The sequence below is a fragment of the Hyalella azteca genome, unplaced genomic scaffold (assembly GCF_000764305.2).
Source record: "Hyalella azteca isolate HAZT.00-mixed unplaced genomic scaffold, Hazt_2.0.2 contig12305, whole genome shotgun sequence".
NCBI lineage: Eukaryota > Metazoa > Arthropoda > Malacostraca > Amphipoda > Hyalellidae > Hyalella > Hyalella azteca.
The window spans coordinates 38,643-65,348 of record NW_025942265.1 but is presented as its reverse complement, the minus strand read 5'-3'; the positions used below and the strand labels follow the sequence as shown (position 1 = coordinate 65,348).

Sequence of the window (26,706 nt, the reverse complement as noted above, 5' to 3'; positions counted from 1 at the left end):
TAATGCGATCTAGTGCCTTCTAATGCGATCTAGTGCCTTCTAATGCGATCTAGTGCCTTCTAATGCGATCTAGTGCCTTCTAATGCGATCTAGTGCCTTCTAATGCGATCTTGTGCTTTCTAATGCGATCCAGTCCCTTCTAATGCGATCTACTGTCATCTAGTGTGATCTTGTGCCTTCTAATGCGATTTTGTGCCTTCTAATGCAATTTTGTGCCTTCTAATGCTATCTTGTGCATTCTAATGCGATCTAGTGCCTTCTAAAGCGATCTAGTGGGTTATAATGCATTCTAATAGTTTTTGTTGTGTTCTAATGCATTCTCATGGGTTCTGTTGCGTTATAATGCGGTTTAGTGTGTTTTAACATGCTCTAATGCATCCTAGTGTGTTTTAATGAGTTCAAATTAGTTCAAAATAATTCAAATGCAATTTAATGAATTATAATGCGTTTTGTTGCTTCATAATGTTGAGTTTATTGTGTGAGGTCTGGTTATTATATTGTGTTACAATGTGTAATGTTGTGTTATACATTATACAATGCATTACAACACAAAATAACAGAACAAAATATTACATGACAAAATAACAGATCATAGCACTACATATTGTAGCCCATTATAACACCATATATGATAATATTACACAACACATTATAACATAAAAATTGTAGCATAAAATAACACAGCACATTGCAATACAATATAACAAAACCCAATACCTACATTGTCACACACAGAAAAATAACATAACACAACAGAAAAATTATGACAGCATAACATAACACAACACCTTCTAACACATAATAGCATAACATAACACTTAAAACATAACAATGCAACATGTCACTACACAAAGCAATATAACACACATAACATAACAAAGTATATCAACATAACATAATACATCATAAGATAGCACAGTTTAGAAACATAATATAACACATAACATAGCACAGTATAACATACCACATTATAACATAGCACAGTATAACAACATAGTACATTATAACATTGCACAGTATAACAACATAGTACATTATAACATTGCACAGTATAACAACATAACACATCATAACATAGCACAGAATAACAACATGACACATCATAACATAGCACAGTATAACAACATAATACAACACATTCCTAAACATCATTGCTCAACTTCTGATGCAATGTACTTCTAATGGCAGCCTGACCCCCCGGGCTGCCCGCTCATACGCCAACTTCAGAAAAACTGACTGGCCTGCCTACAAGGCAGCCATCGAAACGGCACTCCAGATGGTCCCTCCCCCCACCTCATGTGGCAGTGAGTCGACCTTGAGGGAAATCTTGACCACTGCTGCCAGACAGCATATCCCCGTGGGTTTCAGGAAGGATTTCTCCCCCTCGGTCAACCCTGGCACTCGGTTGCTCATCGAGCAACAGGATGACATCAGGGCACGTAATCTAACAGACCCCCGGCTCCCAGAACTCAACCTGGAAATTAGTATTTCCATTCAGGGGCATGCCAGAAAAACATGGCAAACACATCTTGCATCATGCTGCAGGCGCACAAACCATTCCAAGCACTGGAATCTCCTTCGCTCCCTAGCTGGAAAGCAAAACCGCCCTACCCCCAATCAGCCAATCCAATTTGGTCTGAATACCCTTTCATCTTGGTGCAAGATCTCTTCTGCCTTCTGCAAGTTATTTACTTTGATTCCCGACATGGTAAAGTTTGCCATTGCTGCTGCCAGCAACTCCTCTGCTTGAGGTCCAGACAGCCTCATGGTTCTTCACTTTAAGCACCTCAGGCCATGCGGTATCCAGTTCCTCACCCACATTTTTAACATCTCTGTTGCCACAGCCTCTATCCCATCCTTTTGGAAAAATTCAATAATTATTCCAATCCTCAAACCGAGCAAACCCGGAAACCAGGGCTCTTCATACTGCTCTATCTCCCTCCTCTGCCCTGCAGCCAAGATCTTAGAGGGTCTTGTGCTCCCCTATATTGTAGGATCCCTCACCACTCCTTTCGCAACATGGTTTCAAATGCCCTCCACCCCGCACTGTCGCTGCGGCAGTCAACCTCTTGAAGGCTTTCAACAGTGTCGACCACCCTCTCCTCCTAAGCATGATTGTGGCCTTGGACCTACATCACAACCTGGTCCGCTGGCTGTGCTGCTACCTCCGAGGCAGGCAGGCATCTTGCCTCTACCTCAGAACTCAATCGCCTTTCAGCGCCATCCACTCAAGTGTTCCCCAGGGCTTGGTCATCTTGCCGGCCCTCTTTAACCACTTCATCTCTGACATCCCAGTGCCTACCCCCAATATTGCCTCATACGCGGATGGCCTTACCATTGTTGCCGGGTCTAAAATGTCTTGCGCCGCAGGTGAGATAAACCTGTTATCTGCTTCTAACTAACTGCAACAACCCTACTCTGAATGAAGGAAAATGAAAGACTGGTTCTAATGCAAAATGAATTAAAATATGGGACAGTAAATAAACACACAACTTAATAAAATTGCAAATGAAATGGTTGTTTTAATTTGAAATGTGTAATGAAAATATGCTAGTGAATTGGATGTAAGGATTGAATTACAGCAATCCCTTGATTAGCACGGTTTTGAATACCGCGGTTTTGATTAACGCGGAAAAAAATTTTGCGACCTACCCTTAATCTACGCGGTGCCAGTTTTGATTTAATTTAGAATGTATAATGAAAATGCACTGGTTAATTGAATGAAAGGAGCATGGACAGGTGGAGATGAGCAGATGTAACTGCAAACAAAAAGAACAGAATAAAAATGCAAATCATGACTGACTGATAACCTGATGGGATGTAGAATGTAAACAAAGCAAGAACCATTAAACTCCATAAAACTAGTAAAAGCTTATCTCCATATTGTGAATTTATTTTTAAAACTAATGAGTACTCGCACGAGGATTGAATTAAAAGGAATCACAAGTGGACAGATAAATAAAGGAACACTGCAAGATGAATTGAGAACATAAGCTTACTAGAATTAACTATAACCATAATCCAATATAATAAATTGACTTCCTCAAACTAAACCATATCAGTCAGAGATGAACACAACCAAAGTAAAATGCAAGGGAACACAAGAAGTTAATATCAATGAAATTAGCAAAATACAAAGACAAAACTTAACCTAAATAATCAATGAATAAATTATATAAATTTCTATGCCACTCACCAGTGCAACTGAGTGCCAAGGCTGAGATACTGAATAGGAATCCAAATACTTAAGAGTGATAATTCAAGTTTGCAAATTATGCTTTGGTCTTCTACACTGAAAAAGATAAAAATATTGAATTTAATTTAAATTGAGTTGGATAGAGAACTGAAGAAATATGATAATTGGTAAAGGAAGACACAGGGTTGGCAATGATTAAATCAAAATGATTAAATCATGTGATTAAATCACTTGATTTTTTTATAAAAAAATCATGATTTTTTTGATTTTTTCGATTTATTTGATTTTTTTGATTTTTTCATATATTTAAATATATTGAGTGGCAGTCTTTAATTTATATTGAGGTATTGTTATTCATGGTTTAGTATAAATGTACTAAGAATGATGAAATTGGTATATAAATATGTTGCCTTTAGTGTGTATTGGGTTCAAATAAATTGAACGTTTTAGGTACAGAGACGTCAAGTGTGCAATACATTGTACGTAGCTAGCAGCTTGGCTAATTCTTATAAGGCTATAAGTAGTCTTTAACTATTTGACTATTTGTTGTATATTGATTACAATATACAATTTAAATGTGTTGGCTACCTTATTACAGGGTGGGGCAGAACTGATTGAACAGTTTTGAGGCGAAATAAAAGAGTAATGGAGGTACATAAAGAAGAAAGTTTATTTTCCTCAAGATTAGCATAACATACATTTAAAATACTTATGTTTTGAAAACAATATCAGGAAGATGGGGTTTGTTAGCTGCATCACACTGTTGGAGTCATTTTCGGAAGTTTTCTATAGCACGTTCACACATATGGCGAGGTATGGCCATAACCNGTGTGTAGTTCAAGTGGCTATGAGCGCATATGCTTGGGTGCTCAAGTGTAGCTCTCACAGCCGCCGGAACTGCACGCTACAGCAAGTAGTTCAGGAGGCTATGAGCATGTATGCTTGGGTGATCAAATGTAGCTCTCATGGCCACCGGAACTGCACGCTACAGCTCATAGTTCAGGTGGCTGTGAGCGTGTATGCTTGGGTGCTGAAATGCAGCTCTCACAGCCATCGGAACTGCACACTACAGCGCGTAGTTCAGGTGGCTATGAGAGCATATGCTTGGGTGCTCAAATGTAGCTCTCACAGCCACCAGAACTACGTGCTACAGCGCGTAGTTCAGGTGGCTATGAGTGCATATGCAATTATTGCAAATCTGCAAGACCCCAAGCGCACACAGCAAGGTTTCTGGTATGTTGGATGGATCAGGATGCAGTGAAGCTTGTCTGGAAATCAGTTGCAATGAGTGTAAGTGTTGCAGTGCGTGGAGAGTAAGGGATATTGTAAGCATGACAGTGACTTCCGAATGCTCTTACTTCAGCGCCAGCCAGACAACCAAACTGTAACCGTGCAGGGAAGTGAACTTGAGATTTTTGGCACCTTATTTATACAAAGGCACTGATGAAAACACAAAATAAACACCAGATAAACCTAAAATGAACTAGAGTGAACTCGGAATAAACCCAGCAGATGGCTCGTATACAGAAGCTAACTGACCGTGATAACTGAGTTAGGTTCTGTAAACAAAGAATAAAAAATTTAAGATGTAGCATTAATAGTTAATCCTAGTTATTCCTAAAAAAATTACTATTCATAAATCTAAAAACTCAAATTTATATATCACAATTTATATATTCACAATTATCACACACCAATTCCAATTTACATGTCACAATAAATAAGGTCACAGAATTAAGGCTGTCTCTTATACACATCTAGATGTGTATAAGAGACAGGAGCCTCCCCCCCGGCAAGCGTGATGCTCGCAACAAACAACAACAACAGTAACAAAGCCCTTTTTAGTGCATTGTCTCATTTATGGGAAAAATGCACTTTTGTGCTTGCCATGTCTGTCCGTCCGTCCATCCGTCTGTCCGTCCATGACTTCACGTTTTTGTTGACAAGATAATGCGCTCTCTGTCACTCACTGCAGTGAGTACTGAGTTATATTTTTTAAATTTGTGCATAGTTTAGATTCATAATGGGAGAGAGGTGGGAAATTTTGGAGAAAATTAGAAGAAAATGAGAAAAAAATGGGAAAATGCATATAAAAAAACTAAGGCAAAAATAGAAAATCGGGCTTTATTACTCGATTGGTATGGTCTTTACGCATCAAATGATTTGTGTCTCAATGTGGTAGCTTGAAAACCCTAGGAGGAGATAGATTTCTACAGTACCTCCTTTTTTGTCCATTTTCTATAAATTTTTCTGAAAAAATCATACGAACAAAATGTCTTAGTTTTTTGGTTGTACATATATTGTTCCCATGTATGCCGCGGGGGGATTAACTCGTAACCCACTTAAGTGAAGCCCACTTAACACGTAACCCACTTAAGTACGTCTAATATGGTGCAAGTAAAGAGTTGCCAAAAGAGTTATGTTTTATTATGGGATTTTTAAGATACAACTGACATGCCGATGAATGTACAGAGACAATATTGCTTATAGTGCTTTAGGTCTACGGGACTTGGTGTTTGGTAACTAGTGATATGGAATAGGGAGCACAGGACGGGCAATGGCGCATAAGGTCCTCAGACAGCTGAAAGATATAAAAATGACCAATGAAAGATACAGCGCATAATGTGACTATGATGCAAAGCAGGTTACAATCTATCATGCCTAAATTTAGTGATTAACTTGAAGTAATCATGCTATAACCAAATAATGAACAAACATTTAGTAAATTAGGGATTGATAATTTAGTATAGTAAGTTAGATTGCAATAGTTATTGGTGCAAAAATTATATTAATAAACACACAAAGCAAACAACATCGGCAGTAGATTCGACACAATAATGCAAGTGAAGTTATATAGGTAAACCAGGACCGCATCACCATTATGTCTTTGAACACTTGAAACAAAGTTAACTAGATTATGGTAGGGTTGTGCTCAAGTAATGCAGATAAATAATGTAATGGTTAAAAAGATGTGAAAAATGCAGTATTAAGGAAGACATACATATATATATATATACATTATCTGGAAGAGCTTCACTCACCCAACAGTATTGCAGAGTTATCTTGATATCTTGGCTGTATTGGCAGCATTTTAATTATTAGCTTGAATTTTACTTGGTTGGAATTTAATTATTATATCTGTTCTGAAACTATATGAAACAAAAGGATGCATTGAGTATGAAAACTGGTTAATGACACAGATGGGTTGAGTGGGGAAAAAGCAATAATGCCTTCCGGCAACAATATCATGTGTGAAGTTTCAGAAAGATCCTTTGGTAAATGTGGAAGTTTTTCTGGTGGGTATACGCCCCCCTTAACCCTTTCACGGGTAAGTTACCATATATGATCACTTGAAATCGCGTCACAAAAAGCCTCACCACAGCTTCCTGTTTGTTTTTGAGGTATCCTTATAATGCCTCAGTCAATCCCTAATTATCTGACCATCATTCTATCTATAGTATCACCAGCTGCCAAGTCCACAAATTGAAATATGAGCATTTAAATGAAGGTTTTGACTTGGACAATGGAATTGACGTTCTTTCCGCATTTTCTTCAAAATTTGGAAGTATCAATATATATATTTATTTATTTTGGCAACTTGATTAAATTCAATTAAATTAAATTTTTATGTTTCTAATTTTTCATTTGCATAAACTGAATTTTAATTCTAAAGAAAAATTTTGTGTACTGATGGCATTTATTGAATTCTTCAAGTGCAATTTAAACCTCCAATAGGCAAAGTTTGCAAAAATTCATATAAATAAATATATTGTATAATACTTCTTACTTTCTTGAAATGGTTTCTGAAATTTTGATTTCTGGATATTTCAATGCATTCCCGCTAAAGTGTTAAGATAAATATGGGTTAATCACAAAGATTTTTGCTTAAATTTTAAATTTAAGCAAAATATAAATTTGAATTTATATAAAAATCTTTTTGGGGAGCAGAACAGCTTGGATGTTAGGCAGAACTCCTAACATCCAGGTCACTCAATGCAATGGTCACTCCCTAAAGAAGCTTTTTGAGCTCCTTGTCATTACGTTACATTTAAAAGGTAAAGTAGGACTTTGGAGTACTGCTGGTAATAGGTGAGTACACTCTGCACACTTCAAATGTTTAATTGCATTTTATTTCAAGTGTCCCTTTTTACCCTGTTTCCAGATAAATTCAGGAGCCTTTTATATTGTGTCTAGCACCTTACAAATAGTCTATGAAATTTTTTGAAGAAGCCATTCGATAGCCCTTGCAAAGAGCTATAAAATGAGCCTAAACTTGTTTGTGAAATGTTTCATGAAAAGAAGTTATGAACAAAAAATGCTCAAAACCGTCCTTTTTTACCCTGTTTGACGGTACGTCTGGTGCTCCCAATGCTACTGCCGAAAAAAGTTGTCAATCTATTGTGTTCTAGCGCAATCTATTCTGTTCTAACGCAGTCTATTGTGTTCTAATGTGATCTATTGTGTTATTACATGATCTATTGCGTTCTACCGCAATCTATAGCGTTCTAATGCAATATATTGCGTTCTAACGCGATCTATTGCGTTCTAACGCGATCTATTGCGTTCTAACGCGATCTATTGCGTTCTAACGCGATCTATTGCGTTCTAACGCGATCTATTGCGTTCTAACACAATGTAACGTGATATATTGCGTTCTTGCTTGATCTATTGCATTCTAACGTGACCTATTGCATTTTAACGCGACCTATTACATTCCAACATGATCTATTGCATTTTAGCGTGATTTATTGCATTTTAACGCAATCTATTGCGTTCTATCGCGGTCTATTGTGTTCTAACACAATCTATTGCGTTCTAACGCGATCTAGTGCGTTCTAACGCAATCTGTTGCATTCTAATGCAATCTGTTGCATTCTAATGCAATCTATTGTGTTCTAACGCAATCTAATGCATTCTAACGCTCCAGGTACCAGCTCCAGTAACGTTTAGTTTCATATCCTTGATACATTGAGTGGCATTTTGGATGTGCGCGGGACTTTGTCACGCCCTCCTGAACATTCACACTTTTAGTCACAGCAAACATCTCCTAGGGTTTTGAAGCTACAGCATTGTGAGATACACCATTTGATTTGTAATGAAAAGATCTAGCGATTGTCAAGCCATTCTTTTCAATTTTGTTCTAGTTTGGATTACATATTGCAAAATAGGGGGGCAAAATATTGCAAAAAATCATAACAAGAGAACCAAGAAAAAAAATTGAAAAAGTGGCCTGACAATTGCTAGATATGGTCTTTATGCATCAAATGATACATATCTCAATGTTGTAGCACAATATTTGCAGGAGGAGATGCATTTTCTAAAGTACCCCCTTTTTGGCAATTTTCTATAAATTTCACGTTTTCTTTCATTTTTTTCAAAAAATTCACATGAACAAAATAGTTGTCATTTTGATTTTACATATGTGTACCAAGTTTGGAGCTGATCCTTCCCTAAATATAGAAAATTGATTTTGACCTACATGCTTTTGCCGTGAGGCTTCTGATCCCTAGGCTAACAAGGAGTATGCTGCCAGAACTGACAGGTTTTCCTGCGTCACTCTGAAGAGTGAGTATTAGTAGGGATGTATGCAACATTCTTTGGTTAATGCGCTTAGAAACCTGTAACTATTTAATTGCTAAAATGTCTTAATTTGAATTACTTGTTATTTTCGATTATTTTTACTATGGCTTCTCTAAAAATTAATTCAATGTTGTAGATACATAGTCACCTCAGTTTTGTTTTCAATTATTGATTTTTATTCTGCATTCATTTAGCATTTAATTGTTTACCATTTAATTGACCTAATGATTTTGAAGTTTTGTTCATGAATGTTATAATTCTTATTAGTCTATTCTTTTGCTTCCCACAACTCCTTAGAGATTGAGGGAAGAATTGGTTTATGTTTGGTCTGGTTGGTGGTTTGCGGTGCACTTTTACCTTAAGCTGCATCTGTCCACTTGCTTGGCCACTGTTTTATCTTAAAAAACTTTCTTACAGTAATAGGCTTGAGTGGGCTGTTTGCTGACAAATGTTTTCATTTTTCCTTTCAGTTATTGTTCAGCAACTCCTTGCCTGCCCATGATCCGTAACCCATATTTTAACTGTATTCTTCTGAATTCATTTTTACTTCACATACTCCGCTCACCTCTTGCTCAGGGTATCTCATAACACACTGTCTTTACACCGGTTCTTGCACGTGGTGGGCACTCGGTGGGCTTTATTCTTTGTTGTTAGCCTGAACTATTTTACCCCAGGGTCTTCTGCCCTTGTTTGTAATAAAAGATTTGTAATGTAAAATCCCATTTTAAATAATTACTTTTATTAGAGTTACTCTTTCATTCTCCAATTCATACTGGGTTGTTGCCAAAGAAACTTCAAAGTAGGTGACGAGTTTGCCTTGCCTGTGGCAGGAGACAGTACTCCAGCAACAATGCTCCTCTTAAGTTGGCTTGAATTGGGCTGGAATGATTTGATTAGGATTGAATTTGGTTGGGTTGAATTTAGTTGGGTGTGCTTGAATTGGGTTGAATCAACTTGGAACAAGTTTAATTGGTTATGGATCAATATGGTATAATGGGTTAAGTTTAATTGAATTTTGGTTTAATTGAGTTGAATGAGGTTGAATTTGGTTGGATTCAATTGGGTTGATTTGAATTGGGTTGGGTTAAATTGGTTTTGTTAGATTGGGTTGGGTTTGGTTAAATTGGGTTGGGTTAAATATGATTAGGATGAATTGAGTTGGGTTGCATTGGGAAGGATTGGGTTGATTTGAATTGGGATCAATTAGGTTGGGTTGAATTGGTTTTGGTTGAATTGGGTTGGGTTTGGTTAGATTGGGTTAAGTTAAATTTGGTTCAGACAAATTGGGTTAGATTGCATTGGGAAGGATTGGGTTGATTTGAATTGTTATCAATTGGCTTGGGTTGAATGGGCTTGGGTTGTAATGGTTTGGGTTGAATTGGTTAGGATTGCATTGGGTTGGGTTTAGCTGAATTGGATTGAGTTGGGTTTGGTTGCATTGGGTTGGGTTCATTTAGATTGGCTTGGGTCCAGTTAGATTTGGTTGGGTTCAGTTAGATTAGGTTGTTTGAATTTGGTTGGGATGAATTGGATGAGGTTGAATTGGGTTGACTTGGTTCAGGTGACTAGACTAATGATGTAGTCTGTTTATTAAAAATGATTTATCACAGGGTGTTTTGATATCCAATGATTCATAACAAGCTGCCTTGATATCCGTTGTCAGTGCCGTGAGGCTCTCTCAACGCAAGCACTTGAATACATGCACTTAGAACCATCAGAACTGCGCGCTACATCACGTAGTTCCAGTGGCTCTAAACACAAATGCTTTGGTACTCAAATATACACTCTCACAGCAATCAGAACTGCGTGCTACAGCGCGTAGTTCTGGTGGCTATGAGCGTTTATGCTTGGGTGCTCAAATGTAACTCAGACATCGGAACTGCGTGCTACAGCGCGTAGTTCAGGTGACTATGAGCGTGTATGCTTGGGTGCTCAAATGTAGCTCTCACAGACATCGAAACTGCTTGTTACAGTGTGTAGTTCAAGTGGCTATGAGCGCATATGCTTGGGTGCTCAAGTGTAGCTCTCACAGCCGCCGGAACTGCACGCTACAGCAAGTAGTTCAGGAGGCTATGAGCATGTATGCTTGGGTGATCAAATGTAGCTCTCATGGCCACCGGAACTGCACGCTACAGCTCATAGTTCAGGTGGCTGTGAGCGTGTATGCTTGGGTGCTGAAATGCAGCTCTCACAGCCATCGGAACTGCACACTACAGCGCGTAGTTCAGGTGGCTATGAGAGCATATGCTTGGGTGCTCAAATGTAGCTCTCACAGCCACCAGAACTACGTGCTACAGCGCGTAGTTCAGGTGGCTATGAGTGCATATGCAATTATTGCAAATCTGCAAGACCCCAAGCGCACACAGCAAGGTTTCTGGTATGTTGGATGGATCAGGATGCAGTGAAGCTTGTCTGGAAATCAGTTGCAATGAGTGTAAGTGTTGCAGTGCGTGGAGAGTAAGGGATATTGTAAGCATGACAGTGACTTCCGAATGCTCTTACTTCAGCGCCAGCCAGACAACCAAACTGTAACCGTGCAGGGAAGTGAACTTGAGATTTTTGGCACCTTATTTATACAAAGGCACTGATGAAAACACAAAATAAACACCAGATAAACCTAAAATGAACTAGAGTGAACTCGGAATAAACCCAGCAGATGGCTCGTATACAGAAGCTAACTGACCGTGATAACTGAGTTAGGTTCTGTAAACAAAGAATAAAAAATTTAAGATGTAGCATTAATAGTTAATCCTAGTTATTCCTAAAAAAATTACTATTCATAAATCTAAAAACTCAAATTTATATATCACAATTTATATATTCACAATTATCACACACCAATTCCAATTTACATGTCACAATAAATAAGGTCACAGAATTAAGGTTCACCAACAGTGAAGTGCAAAGTTCTTCACGAATAACAAAATGAAAATGACCTGCTTCGGATGATCAGGATGAACAGGCTTTTTCTCAATGAAAATGCTAGTAAAAACCAAAAGACAAAAAACAATGGAATAATATACAGCAATCCCTTGATTAGCACGGTTTTGAATACCGCAGTTTTGATTAACGCGGAAAAAAAATTTGCGACCTACCCTTAATCTACGCGGTNATTTCAAAGTTCAGCCAAATCCGGTAGTTAAGAAAGAGGTAGCAGGCGTCCAACTGTCTCTTATACACATCTAGATGTGTATAAGAGACAGCATGAGGCGTGGCTACAATATACTTTCAAAGTTGTTATCAGCATTTTCTTATTGAAAATTACCTGGCAACGCATCTTGAAAATGGCTGGTGACGCTTTGGGCTAAAATCCATACCTTGGCAATGCTGCTTGCACCTTCTGCACCCTGGCAGTCTGACTGCTCTGATCTGACTGCAACTATGCAATCTTCAACTAAATGTTTTGGGTTGACTTGGTAGCACTATGTTCTGCAGGATATTTTGGCAGGAGTGTAGAAGTATTGCGGATGGTATGGGGACTGGTATATATATGTCCTGTATGTGGTCGTGGATATATAATAGGAAAATTGGGCAGGAACCTTGCATAAATTGGCAAAAAAAACTGTGAATCTGGTCAATTTCCATCATTCCTATGACATTTTCTCAATTTTTGTTTAGTAACAAATAAGTGAAATGGCCTATTTTTTTAAATTGCCTATGAAACACGTATTTTTACTGGCAATTTTAGGAAACTTCTGTCCAATATTCCAAACATGGTTTTTCCAAATAGCCATGGATAGTGGCTTTGTGGTAGTAGTTGTAAGCTTGGCTAATATACCTATATTCCAATTTCCTAGAATACCAGATAAGAATAAATTATGAATATATTATTAAATTTTTAAAATGTGTAGATTCTGCATCTGCAAATATTTTCATATAAGTTTTATGCCTACCCATCTCTAAACATATGTTTATCATAGCCTAAATATCTGTTTTTAGCCATGCTATGAACAATATTATTATATACGGTACGGTATATATACATTGAATAAGTCATGAACACTTTATTCGCTATAAATATTTGCAGAATTGCTTTATATATATATATATATACATGAGCGATTAGCGACCAGAGAATAAATTGATTTAAATTATCAAAGAGTCGGACAATTCTTCAGATGACGTTGGTAGATCGAAAGGCATATATCAAGAAGTAGTGTTAGTTTATTACCGACGTTTCGAATGTAACNTATACGCGTGCGATTAACGACCAGAGAATAAATTGATTTAAATTATCAAAGAGTCGGACAATTCTTCAGATGACGTTGGTAGATCGAAAGGCATATATCAAGAAGTAGTGTTAGTTTATTAACGACGTTTCGAATGTAACAAACATTCATTTTCAAGTTACAAAGAGCATTAAATATTGAAATTCTGGTGGAAATAAATACATAATATATGTAAATAGGATACTATAGTAAAATGTTGAATAAAAAAATCACTCTGAAAATTATTTCAAAGTTCAGCCAAATCCGGTAGTTAAGAAAGAGGTAGCAGGCGTCCAATTCGTAGAGACGATGAGGCTAGCCATCTTCGGTCGATTGATATCAGGCCACTGCTCGATGACAATGCTGGTGGGTTCCTTCAGCACAAAGCGAGTGACGGTCTGGTTGTGAGATTGTCGCGTGTGGTTCCCTTGCCCTCCGGGTTGGAGGTAGCTAATGAGACAGCGTCTCGGTGTCTTGGTTGTTGATCCAAAGTGTCCGTAGTAGTCCATAAGATGAAGAAGTCTGGTCGCTAATTGCTCGCATATAAATCAACAAATTCTGCCATCTCAAACTAATATATATATATTGTAATGCTATATATAGTCAGATGGGGGTAAGACGGGACCAAAATCACTAACAAGCCTGTAGCATCTATACCAAGAACAACTAAAAACCCTAAACCTATCACAAGGTGTATACATGCAATGGGGTTCTAAGCTACAACTCAGACGTTTTGCATCTAACATAGTTTTCTGTACAGATTAAAAAAAGTGAGCACTGGTGGCAAAATAAAAGAGTAATGGAGGTACATAAAGAATAAAGTTTATTTTCCTAGAGGCTAGCATAGCATACTTACCATTCAGAATAGGTACTTATGTTTTGAAAACAATATCTGGAAGAAGGTGGCGCTTATCTGCGACACGCTGTTGAAGTCATTCTCAGAGGAGGGAGTAACCGTGACAGTGAATTCCGAATGCTATGCTGCAATGTTGCAAAATTTCTTGCAGCCCACGATGGAAAACATTTTTGAAAATAAAGCATTGGGAGACGTGCGTTTCCAGCAGGATGGGGCTACAGCTCACACAGCCCGAATGTCACTCAATGTTTTGCGATGCATGTTTCCCCGGGGGCTGGCATCTTTGAGGGGTGATTTACAGTGGCCTGTGAGGTCACCCGATTTAAGCATTTGTGATTTCTTTCTTTGGGGACATTTAAAAGAGAGGGTGTTCAGAAGTCACTAACACCCTACCACAGCTAAGGGAACGGATTATTGCAGTAGAGGCTAGGGCCATACATTGCCATATGTGTGAACGTGCTGTAGGAAACTTCTGAGAACAGCTCCAACAGTGCGATGCAGCTAACAGACACCATCTTCCTAATAATGTTTTCAAAACATAAGTATTCCAAATGGTATGTTATGCTAATCTTGAGGAAAATAACCTTTCTTCTTTATGTACCTCCATTACTCTTTTATTTTGCCTCAAAACTGCTCAATCGGTTCTGCCCCACCCTGTATAAGCTAGCTAACACATTTAAATTGTATATTGTAATCAATATATAACAAATAGTCAAATAGTTAAAGACTACTTATAGCCTTATAAGAATTAGCTAAGCTGCTAGCTGTGTACAATGTATTGCAACACTTGATGCCTCTGTACCAAAAACATTCAATTTATTGGAATCTAATACACACTGAAGGCAACAAGTTTATATACCAATTTGTCAGTACCGTACATTTATACTAAACCATAAAAAACAATACTGTAAAATGGGTAATTTTGACCACTTTTTTCTTCAAAATGATGCCATTTTTTTACTAGATAAGGTAAACCTAAATTATAAGATGCAAAATACAGGTCTATACTCTAGCTTCACTCACCATAAATTGCCGGCACCTGCCTCTCATAGTTTTAATGTAATTTCGAAAAAAGTGATGGTCTTTGTTACCCCAGCTCCTGGAGTTTCTTTAACTGGGTGGTAAAATCAGTTTTATTTTTTGGTAAAATAACTCCAGGTTTTGGTGCATTGTAGTAGAACTCTTCTAGTTACATATGCAAATGACAAATTTTAGGAAAGTGTCATAGTTTGCAAATGGGGGGTGCCGCCCCTCATTTGCAAACTGACAACCCCCCATAAGCTGACAACTTAGACCACCTAATGTCAGCCGTGAAGGGGCAAAATGTGACCACCTAATGGCCTTGATGGGGTAACATTGACCGGCTTGGAAATTAAGTTGAAATTACCATATATGAGACTCTGTAGAGTCTGAAACATAAAGAAAAAACATTAATAGGTACCATATCAAACATAAAATATGTTATATAGGTACCTATGGTAATTTCAACTTAATTTCCAAGCCGGTCAATGTTACCCCATCACGGCTGCCATTAGGTGTTCGACAAAAACTTGAAGTCACTGACAGACAGACGGACGGACCGACAGACAGACAGACAGACATGGCAAGCACAATAGTGCATTTTTCCCATAAATGAGAAAATGCGCTAAAAAATGAAAAAATAAACAAAAATCATGATTTTGTATAAATAAATCAAATGATTTAATCACATGATTTAATCATTGCCAACCCTGAATGGTGCAAAATTACAAGTCATCCTGTAAGCTTACAGATACAGAAGAAATTTCATACAGCTGCTGATATGAAGCCTGCAGTGGACAAGGTCAATGTTCAATGGCATGTCCATGGAAATGGTGATATCACATCAATTATACGGTACCATGTATGAATATGGTAATATCATATCAATGAAAGAAAAACTAGTAAAAATTGCAGAAAGTGTCATTTATTCTACATGTACATCATCTACAAAGGAATAGGTGGACTTCAGAGTACTGTTAGTAATAGATGAGTACACTTTGCATGTTTCAAACGTTTTAAATTGGGTTTTATTTCAAGTGTCCTGGATTAACCCGTTCCCAGGGGCAATTCAGGATGCTTTTGTTTTTTGTCTGGCACTGTACAAATAGCATATGAAATTTTTAGGATGTGTAACTATTCGCATGTGTAACTAGAAGAGTTCTCCTACAATGCATCAAAACCTGGAGTTATTTTATCATAAATAAAAAAATTGGAGAGGGTACTCCAACAGGCTTTAAATAATAGCTTTTTTTGGTCTGGCACTGTACAAATAGCATATGAAATTTTTAGGAATACGCCACACAATAGCCCTTGCAAAGAGCTTTAAAATGAGCCCAAATTTGTTTATGAAACGTTTCATGGTAAGAAGTTACTAAGGGGAGCATCTGGATCCCAGAAAACCTTTTTTATTTATGGACAGATCACCTTGAAATTGGGTACACGCATGTAAAACAGAAATCTAAGACTTTTTTGTTTGAGTGAATTTTACAAAAATGGAAGAAAATGTGTTATTCTTAGAAAACAGCCAAAAAAGGGGGTACTGTAGAAATCTATCTAGCCCTAGGATTTTCAAGCTACAACATTGAGACACATATCATTCAATTCGTAACAACCACATCTATAAAACTATATATGCATTTTTTTAAATTCTCATTTTTGTGAGTGGGAGCATTTTTTGTAAATTTTTTGTAATTTTTTTACCCCGCCACCCCTCCTTTTTGCAGAATAAAATTAAAACTATAATTAAATTAGAAGAAAGCTTAGATAGTTTTGTAGGTCTTTTCTTTGCAGATCAAATGGTATACCGTCAACAGGGGCTACTCGGGACAGATTTGAACGATTAGTTTTAAATAACAGTTGATAACTTCTTACGATGAAACATTTCATAAACAAGTTTAGTCTCATTTTATAGCTGATTGGCAGGNTGTTTAGTATCTGTCTCTTATACACATCTAGATGTGTATAAGAGACAGGTCATAGGCCTGTCCCGAGTAGCCCCGCCTGTCCCGAGTAGCCCCGGTTGACGGTATGTCTCATTGCTGTAGCTTCAAAACTGTAGGAGATAGGTGTGCTGTGAGAGCAGTAGGAGGTTTACAGGAGCGCCAATAAACCGCCAACTGACGGGGCACGCGCTATGTAAAGAGGCATATAACATAGTTTGGATACCAACGGTAAGCGTTATTTCACTCTGAAGTCACTCAGGGATGCAGAAATTGAATACATATACACCTTCCAGCTAGACAGCTTGTGGCTGACTGAGCTACAAGGCCACAGAGTGCACATTTATAGTGCCCAGATGGAATTATTCTCATAGGGTTTTGTTAAAGGGCTCCACCACCCCTAACTCTTTCAGATCTGTTGTGAACGCTTAAATCAACATACAGAGAAGGATCTAGTACCATTTGATGTAGCTGAATGTAAGGTTTAAGATGAGCCTAATAACCATAAATCAGAATTGTCGATTTTGGACCCAGATGCTCCCCTCGACCAAAAACGCTCAAAAACATCCCTTATTACCCTGTTTGACAGTATTTTTATGTTGATAGGGAAAACAGAAAAATAGACTGTTTTTATTCATGTAATTAAAAAAAAAATTCTCCAAGCGCCCCAAAATAGGCATTCAAGGTGGCAAAGATACCAGACAAGATGCTACTTGAGCTGAAATTCAGTTACAGATGGCGGGAGCGACTGCATGAGCACCATCCTGCATGACAGCTGCTGGGTAACTAAAGTGCAGTGCCTTCAGACCTGCCTTTTATGTGCCCAGCCGGTAATTTCTGCTTATCTGAAATGTGAAAAAACTCCACGGCACCTAACCCTTTTGCTATCTTTGTGAATGCATAAATCAATGTACTGAGATGATTTTGGTACTGTTTGATTTGTCAGAATGTCAGCTTTGAGATGAGACTAAAAACCAGAAAAGTCAAAATCCAAAATTTTCTGCCAGACACCCCCTAAGAAAACATGCAGTTCTGGTACATGTACTGATATAGTCCAACTTACAGTCAGGAATTTTAGAGGGGTATTAAATTAACCATAACATATAGCACATTGGACACAGCCAATTACAGTCTGAAAAGGATGACATCATAATCCCATCAACCAATCACAGTCTGGAAAGGATGATGTCACAATCCCACAACTAATCAGTCTAAAGTGGAGGACATCACAATCCCAAAAACCAATCACAGTCTGAAGTGAAGGACATCACAATTGCACCAACCAATCACAGTTTGGAGATAGACAGCCATCTGCCCAAAAATGACAAGCTTATCGCATTATCATAGAATTCTAGCCTGGCCAGACTTGACTGAAATTATAAGATCATCTATGAAATGTTCAAATTGAAGTCTTCAATGGGAGCGTGAAACTGAAGCATGGAAATTTAAAATTTCAAGAAATGACAAATTTACATGCCAGAATATTTGCAAGTGAACAAAAATACTTGACTATAGAACCAAAAAATTTTATACTTAACAAAATGATGTAGCATTGGAGCCAGAATATTTCAGTATAAAGAAGGATACTTTCAAGTTGTATTATTATTGTTGAAGGCAGCTTGCAGCTTGATTTCAATTTTGTCTAAGCAAATTTTACTTAGAAAGCACAAAAAATCATTGCTATGAAGTCATGTTGTTGGGGGTCAGCCCCTCTGAAAATCGACGGTCCGGCTGGTATAGTACCAGCACAGGGAACAGAATAAAAACAAACTCAGGAGATCAAACAGAGGAAGAACCAGGCAAAAATATATGAAATAGAATCATTGGTACATGAAGGTGATATATGAAGGTTAGCAGGTTAGTGAAGATGGGACAGCCCAGGGCTATGGGTGATGGGGTGAACCTAGCATGAGAACATAAATAACCAGCAGTCCAAACTGGTTTGAACAGTAAAGAATAAACAAGAACTCATGGTAAATAAACTAAACTGAGCCAGAACAATGATCAGTATCCTAAATCTAATCAAGAATAATGAAACTAAGGAATCAAGAGCTCAAAACAGGCCCTGGGTCAGGCCTGGTCCATCAAGTGGCGTCTGCACCAAAGAAACTAAGACGGTGGTGGTCTTACTTGTGAGTAGCAGTGGAGTAGACTCAACTGGCACATTAGGGCAGCTCTGACTTGAGTTGCTAGACAGGACTTGAAGGGGCAGCCACACTGGCCTCTAGTGTCAGCTTGAGTAGCCAAAGAACAGCCCAAGACTCAACAGCAATGTGGCTCAGTGAGCCAAAGCTTGCCTGTCACTCGTCTCAAACTGGTCCAAGACTTGCAGGAACAAGAACACATAAAACCTATCCAGTAAAACGCTTGAAACACATAAGTACACATGAACACATTGACCTACCTAATACAAAACTCTAAAACAATTTTTAAGGGATGATTGATGTTATTTACAAACATTTACTGATAATGTTCAATAATTAAAATTTAGGACTGAGATGCGTGGCTAGAGCCATGCATCTCATCCTCATAACCTTCATAAACCTTCATATAACCTGCTAACCCTTTACTCACCCATTTAAAGAGCCAAGAAAAGCATTATCAGCAGTTCAGCAACAGGTCAGTCTTGATATCAGCATAACCAGAAAGTAGGTTCATTTAATGCTGCAGGTTAGTCAGCAAAAGGCACTAGGTCAGAAGAGCAAATCTGCCTTGGTCAATAACAACCCATGAAGAAGATGACTTGGCACAAAAATGACTTGGCACAAAAATGACTTTAACTGGCTTTAGTATTCCACTGATCTGAGATAATCTAACATTCAAACACTGGGGACAAAAAAAAAGAGAATTAATTGAAAACACTTAATAAATCATTCATTTGCCTAAATGCAGCCCCTAACAATGTTAATCAGTTGCTAAAGCACAGTTTATTTATAAATATATAGTTGTAGCATCACAACAATTTCAGGTGTTTTGGCTTATGAGTTTACCACTATTCTATGATGGACATTTGAATACTAGTTGTCTATGTTTTAATATTCTCTACAGGGCATAAGCAACATGTGGCCAGAAAGTTTAACAGCAGAAATTTTGGGTGCATGTATCTGTGGAGGATGCAGTTACCTCCTCTTCAGGAGCTACCACAGTCAAGTGTCTCTCACTGAGAGACTGAAGGTGCTGTTCAGGCCTAAGATTTTCTGCCTTCTGAGATTTTAGAGTGAAAAAAGGATTTATCATGCATCTAAAGCTGTGAAGTTATAATATTTATTTATAGAACTAAAGTATTCCAATCCTTTACATAAAATTGATCATACTCATGTTATTTCTATTGAAGTTGAGTAATTTTTCAGTTTTCTATATACACGTTTGTGACATTGAATATCCATCAATGTAAAACTTACAACAATAATTTTGCAGATGATAAGTTCAAGTTGGGTACAAATGATCTATTTTCTATTCAAAGTGAACCTAATAAATGGACTTGTTTGCAGGCTGCTCCTGATTTTCGATCAAGCAACATAGTCAATCAGACAGGCCAGGTTATGATGGCCGGCACTACTGGCTTCCTCTATGGCACAGTTAAACCTGCTTCTGGACTAACCATCAGAGCTGACTCTAGCAGTAAAAGTCAGCAGAAAGTCACAGGTGTCTTCTCGAGAAGAACTGTTTCTGAAATGATGATGACACAAATATTTGGTCTGTGGTGAGTTTTGCCGGCACTACTGGCTTCCTCTATGGCACAGTTAAACCTGCTTCTGGACTAACCATCAGAGCTGACTCTAGCAGTAAAAGTCAGCAGAAAGTCACTGGTGTCTTCTCTAGAAGAACTGTTTCTGAAATGATGATGACACAAATATTTGGTCTGTGGTGAGTTTTCTGCATTGCTATTGAGTCCTGTAGAAGAACTGTATCTGAAGTACTAATGACTCAAATACTTGACCTATGAAGTGTTATTCCTAATAGTTATTGAGATCTATAGACATTTCATTGTTTATAGCGATCTGAAGTTTGATGGTGACTCCTACAAATTTTTAAATTAGATTTAAATTCACAGAGCAGACAAATCAAGCCCATTTCTTTTATTCTGAATTTTCTATAAATAGGAAATATTGTACAAACAAGTATTGTCATTCAAAAGTAAAAATGCTAACTTGTAATAAAACAATACCTACTGGTATTTATTTTCCATGTATCTCAGTGAAATTAATGCATCTGCTGAAAGACATGTGCATGGTTGATTTTTTTTGCTTACTGAATATATACATGTGCTTTATAAAACTGTGATTGAGTTGCTTTTTTGGATTGGCAACCAGTTTTCACTCACATTCTTCTAAATTATTGCTAGTGGTGATGCATCATTGTTTCTTGTTATCCCTTGTGTAAATAGATTGCTGGTTTATCAAGTTCCAAAATTTGTTGTTATCCATATTGTATTTTATTGGGTTGTGGTCACGGAATTGGTTCTGTTTAATTTCAGGTCCACAAATGAACGTATTGTTAATGTAGAGCATGAAGCTGTTCCTTTTCTTATTGTGGATGGCAACCTACAAGTACAGGTGAGATGCTTGCTTTCTTATCAGAGACTTCTGAAGGCAATGATCTATTGCTCGTGAGCTCTGTGGAAAATATCTCCTGCTCAATCATCTCTGCAGTTCTTTATCTAATATAAGTTGTTAGTTTTATGCATTACCATTCTTGTTGTAGCTACAATTTTTTTACCCCTACTCAAATTATGATAATGCTATTTCAATATATAATATATGCTATTACCTCAATATAAAAACTTCAAATATTATAAAATTTTAATGATATCCATGGCTTCTATTCCAGTGATGTCTCATTGCAGATCAGTGAACCCCTCAGACTGGAGAGCGTGCCTCTGCAAGTTGTTGCAGAATCCTATGAGCCTTCCAATGCGAGCTTTTTTTCATCACTTATTTCAGTGATTCAAGGCTATCATCTGACCGGTGTCAAACACACTCAGGTGATCCTGGGGTCATGGGATACTTGGCCTACACATAAGTTAACCTTCATCACTGATCACTTGTATTTCTAATCACTCATATTTAAAGGTCTCTTATCATAGGCTATTCAGTAAGCCAAGTAAATTTTCGCCCATACTGTATTCGATGCAACACTTGAAATTTTCAATTCAGAAATGGATTTACTCATGTCTACTCTCAAGTTATTCAGTTTATTTTCATGATCGTACTGTACATTCTTTGGTGAAAACTAGCACAATTTTTGCATTTTGAAATGACTGTTATTTAAGCATTTAACTTACAAAATGTTACAGAAAGCAACGGTTACTTTCTTTATTAGTCCTGATTACTGTTTACCTGACTTGCAATTTTGTGAAAAGAATTCAGATACCAGAAAATATAAGTATATATACTTGTAGAAAAGTTTATTGATGTATTCAAATTGAAGAAAAGTTCGGATCGTAGAAATCACCTTCTCTGGACATGCATCAATAACAATTTACTTTGTTTCTCTCCAATCAATCTGAAATTTTGCACACTTGCGTAAAGTTAGAGAAAATGCATGTATAAATTAATAGAATAAATAATTTTGAACATTTAAAAAAATTTTATTTCTGATATTAAAAAAAATAATTTTGTTTGCTACAAATCGTATAGTCAATATTCAACACACTTCTAACCTGTCCAATAGATCTTAAATTTTGCACACTTGCATAAAGTTGGAGACAGTGCATGTATCAATTGACAGAATAAATAATTTTGAAAAAGTAAAAAAAAACTAAATTTTAAAAATAAATTTTAAAAATTAATTTTTTAAGATTTGATAATAAAATTAGAAATTCATTGTACATGTGTAGCATTGGAGACACTGGATTCTTTAGAAGTGTTGTCTTTAAAATTTTTTTAAATGCATATTTTAAATCCTGACTAGGTACTGTTTACTTGCCTGGCAATTTTGTGAATAGAATTCAGATACGGTGCCAGAAAATATAGGTACTTTTAAAAAAGTTTATTGATGTATTAAAATTGATTAAAAGTTTGGATCGTAGTCATGGACGCTAAATAACCGTCTCTGGACATGCATCAATAACAATTTACTTTGTTTCTGTTCTATTTTATATGAATAATATCATCATCAGAATCTGTTAGACGAAAAATAAATTTCCTTCACAGGCCCTTATGTTGCAGCAAATGCTACAATTCACAACATCACGGTCCCCTCATACGTGTAATACTTGTGACGCGGTTGTATGCTTTGTGGTGTTCAGGAGATGCTGGTGTCGGACACGGAGGTGGTAGGGCTTGGGCGGCTGGTGCTCAAGTCGTCTGGCTTTCACCTCGAGCCTGACTCATCACTGCCCTTCCTGGTGTCTGCTCATGGTAGAGAGGTGCGTGTCTGCTCATGGTAGAGAGGTACGTGTCTGCTCATGGTAGAGAGGTATGTGTCTGCTCATGGTAGAGAGGTACGTGTCTGCTCATGGTAGAGATGTATGTGTCTGCTCATGGTAGAGAGGTACGTGTCTGCTCATGGTAGAGAGGTATGTGTCTGCTCATGGTAGAGAGGTAAGTGTCTGCTCATGGTAGAGAGGTACGTCTGTCACTTGCCTGATTTTAGTCTCGTTCGTCACTGCCCCTCGTGGTGTCTGCTCGCCACACGAGGTAAGTTTGTCTCTTGGGTAATTTAATCCTCATGTCATCCTATCTAATTGCTGATGTTAAGCTCAGCCGATTTACTAATCGTTCGTGTATAGTATTCCTTCTGAGTTATGAAATTAATATGGTCTCCTGTATTAAATGCGTCATAGCTATAGATGTTGCTAAATTTTCTATGACTTGATTGTTAAGTTGGAACGAATGTCACCCCTCAGGGAGGACTTCTGACGTGTGTCTATGCTCGTCAGAAGTCCTATGCGGGTTTCGCGTTCCTAGGGGTATTGTTCCTGAGCGCCCCACCGCTGAGCTCGCGGTGTCTGACTGCAGGTCTCAGTTGTGGGGTCAAGTTATTATGTAGGTAGGATACCTTGCATTAAATTATTATGTAGGTAGGATACCTTGCATTAAGTTATTATGCTGAAGCGCTAGTAAACATGTGGCCACTAAACTAACTAACTGGAACGAATGTCACTATTATAGGTAACTATTATTTTGTTTGCACAGAGCATTATCCAGTCTTACGAGATGTGGATCCCGTACCTCAAGATTGGCTCTTGGATATTTGGATTGGCGTCCGCAGCGTTTGTAGGCAGGTGAGACATCCGAGCCACTCAGCAGTCGTTTTTATTTACTCAGTAGTATTAAGCCCCTTATCGTATATAATTTTAATATTTCTAATGAAACTCACTCAATTTTATTGCATAATATTTTTAAACCTTTGATCATAGTTACTTTCTAATGTCATGGATGTGATGAGGCAGTTGTAGGTACTAGGAATGGCAAAATAAGTGAATGAATGCCAACAGAGTGTACAACCAGAATTCGCCTCAATTCAGATCATTCTAAAATACTACTGCTCAACTACTGATTGATGTTATTCAATGATCTTTTTCATGAATTTTCTTCTTTTTCCCGGTATTTATGGCCGCGCATTATCCTGTATTTGTTCTGCCAAGGCTGGTGTACCGACGGGTGCGTCGCTGGGTCGAGGACTGGCGCAAGCGCGACGAAGAGCGCGCATACAACGTCGCCCTGCGCGCCGCTGAAGGCGCTGCGGCAGAGGATCTGCCAGCTAAGCTCAGCTGCATCACGTGCTTTGGGCTACGTAACGCCGTACTCGTGCCTTGCTCCCACGTGCTCGTGTGCCTTAATTGCGTGAAGCAGCTTAAGGGGCAGTGCCCGACATGTCGTGCTGACATACGCTCTGTACAGCCGCTCATTTTTTCTTGATTCATGATACCCGTAAATTATTGGCTACTGATATTGATCAGCATAAGAGTTGATTTAAATGACGTTTCATTTTACTTTATTTTTAGACTACGGCGATTGTAAACATTTTTTATAATAAATATGCGTTTAGACTTGATTAAAATTTTATTACTGCCAGAATTTAAAGATTGTATATGTGTAAAAAGTTCCTGCTCTTTCCCAGTATACAGAGATTATATATTATGTAAGTAAGGTAAATGAGAGGTGTTCCATCGATTGGTTCATTTCTGTAGTAACGTATTCATCCAATACAGAAATACGCTTTTGTTTGGGATGAATGCTTATATGTTCTGAGGTCGAATAGAGTTAATCATAAACGATTCTATGTCAGAATTACAGGTTGATTTGTGATCAGGCATAGCGTTGTAATTAGTCACTGTACGCATGATTGCTATAAATCTGTATAATTAAATGATTAGTTCGACGTACTTGCGCGCTCAATGCCCATGCAATGTTCTTGTCGTGTGGAACTATTGTTTCAGCCAAGGCATTTTATAAAGAATTGTTCCTCGATAGCGTTTATAATCTCCGATATTCTTCCGTGTGTTTGCTTGCTAAAATATTCTTTTAACATGGTCACATGCGATGCTTTTTGAAGCGATCCGTATTCATGGTTTCGTTGTTCTGTTTTTGAAGGTTTTGAAGTACGAGTGGTTCTTTGTAACGAAACAAAGACTGAATACATTGCTTGTGGACAAAGCCGGGATAATTTCTTCTGTTAGTTGACTCGTTTTTTCTTTGTCTCCTATTCACAGGCATCACCTGATTGTTGACGCGTTGTAGCTGTCAAGAGATGTCCCTTTATTAGTACCTATGTAAACTCTAAGTCTCTTTTCGCCAATTCACTTAATCACGTATTCAGGCTTAGGCTTAGGCTTGTGTGATAACTTATTAACATTACTGAATAATCTCTGATGAGATTCTGTGTCTCGGTTATTGTTTTTCACTTTTTTCATTTTTTATCCTTATTGTAACGCTGTCTCAATTGTTGCTATATTGAGAGAATTTCATATTTGTGTATGGTAAGAGAGACGTTAATCTTGAAGCGAAGATACTTGTCTTTTACAGCATGTATCTTGCATTGAAGAAAAGGAAAACATTGTACACAAAGAAAAGTTTGAAGAGATAACATTCTACACTATGAGATAGCATTGTACACTATGCGTATGAAATAGCATGTCTCAGTAATGACCATCTATGCTTTTTAAGAAGCCCGAACGTCATTTGTTAGATTTTATTGCATTGAGCCGTGTGCTGACGTAGCTTCTTACTACTACGTTTATATACGCATTTGATTTCATTTCAGTTACATTATGATTAGATGAATAGCAAGCAGCTTGATGGGACAGGTCACACCTGAATGACCTGATGCTCATTGATCAATTAAAGACACCAAAATCTGCCAGTTTATATATTTTTTCTTATCCACTAGCAAGAAAAGAAACACTTATTTGCGAAGATGTACTATTTCAACAGCAAAAGTGAAGGTACTAACGGGAGCGTATGACAGAACATTACGTGGTTTTGAGCGTAAAATAGTTCTCGTTCCAGCGGGGAGCGCAGCCGTGCACCACCAATTTTGTGCACCAATAAGCCCTGAATAAAACGCCTTGGATCTCTCCGGCCATCCACCAATCAGCCGTGAACCACTCTGCTTTGTCTTCCTCCGGCCTCGCATAGAACCTACCGTGCGCCACCAGGCCGCGGATCGAATCTGACTTCCGGGCATCGTTGAATTACGTAATTTTACGTTCACCGCATCAGAACGGTTTCAGTCTTTCAGAAAGCATAGTTCTGTTCCAAAATTTATTGTCCTTCGACAAGTGGCTGTTCGACTAACGGCCTAGATACGGTCGGCTTGAAGTGTTGAAGGCTACGTTCCGGAAGGCAGGAATCATGATGGTCCATTACATCCAGGGCAGTGGTGGTCTTCGGCAGGTGACCCGCCGTTCGACCCACGGCCTAGATACGGACGGCTCGAAGTGTTGAAGGCTACGTTCCG

General features: G+C 37.9%; 1 protein-coding gene across 1 annotated transcript in view; it reads left to right on the top strand.

The window, feature by feature from the left end:
- LOC108668030 (mitochondrial E3 ubiquitin protein ligase 1) overlaps positions 1 to 26,112 on the top strand; it is a 27,032-nt gene extending 920 nt beyond the window's left edge. The window contains exons 2-9 of the mRNA XM_018155156.2: positions 19,849 to 19,974; positions 20,292 to 20,379; positions 20,544 to 20,667; positions 21,278 to 21,356; positions 21,647 to 21,784; positions 23,051 to 23,170; positions 23,940 to 24,028; positions 24,392 to 26,112. Of these exons, the coding sequence (XP_018010645.1) occupies positions 19,861 to 19,974; positions 20,292 to 20,379; positions 20,544 to 20,667; positions 21,278 to 21,356; positions 21,647 to 21,784; positions 23,051 to 23,170; positions 23,940 to 24,028; positions 24,392 to 24,665 (1,026 nt within the window). The 5' untranslated portion in view covers positions 19,849 to 19,860 and the 3' untranslated portion in view covers positions 24,666 to 26,112. The remainder of the gene's footprint in view (positions 1 to 19,848; positions 19,975 to 20,291; positions 20,380 to 20,543; positions 20,668 to 21,277; positions 21,357 to 21,646; positions 21,785 to 23,050; positions 23,171 to 23,939; positions 24,029 to 24,391) is intronic.
- The last annotated feature ends 594 nt before the right edge of the window (positions 26,113 to 26,706 follow it).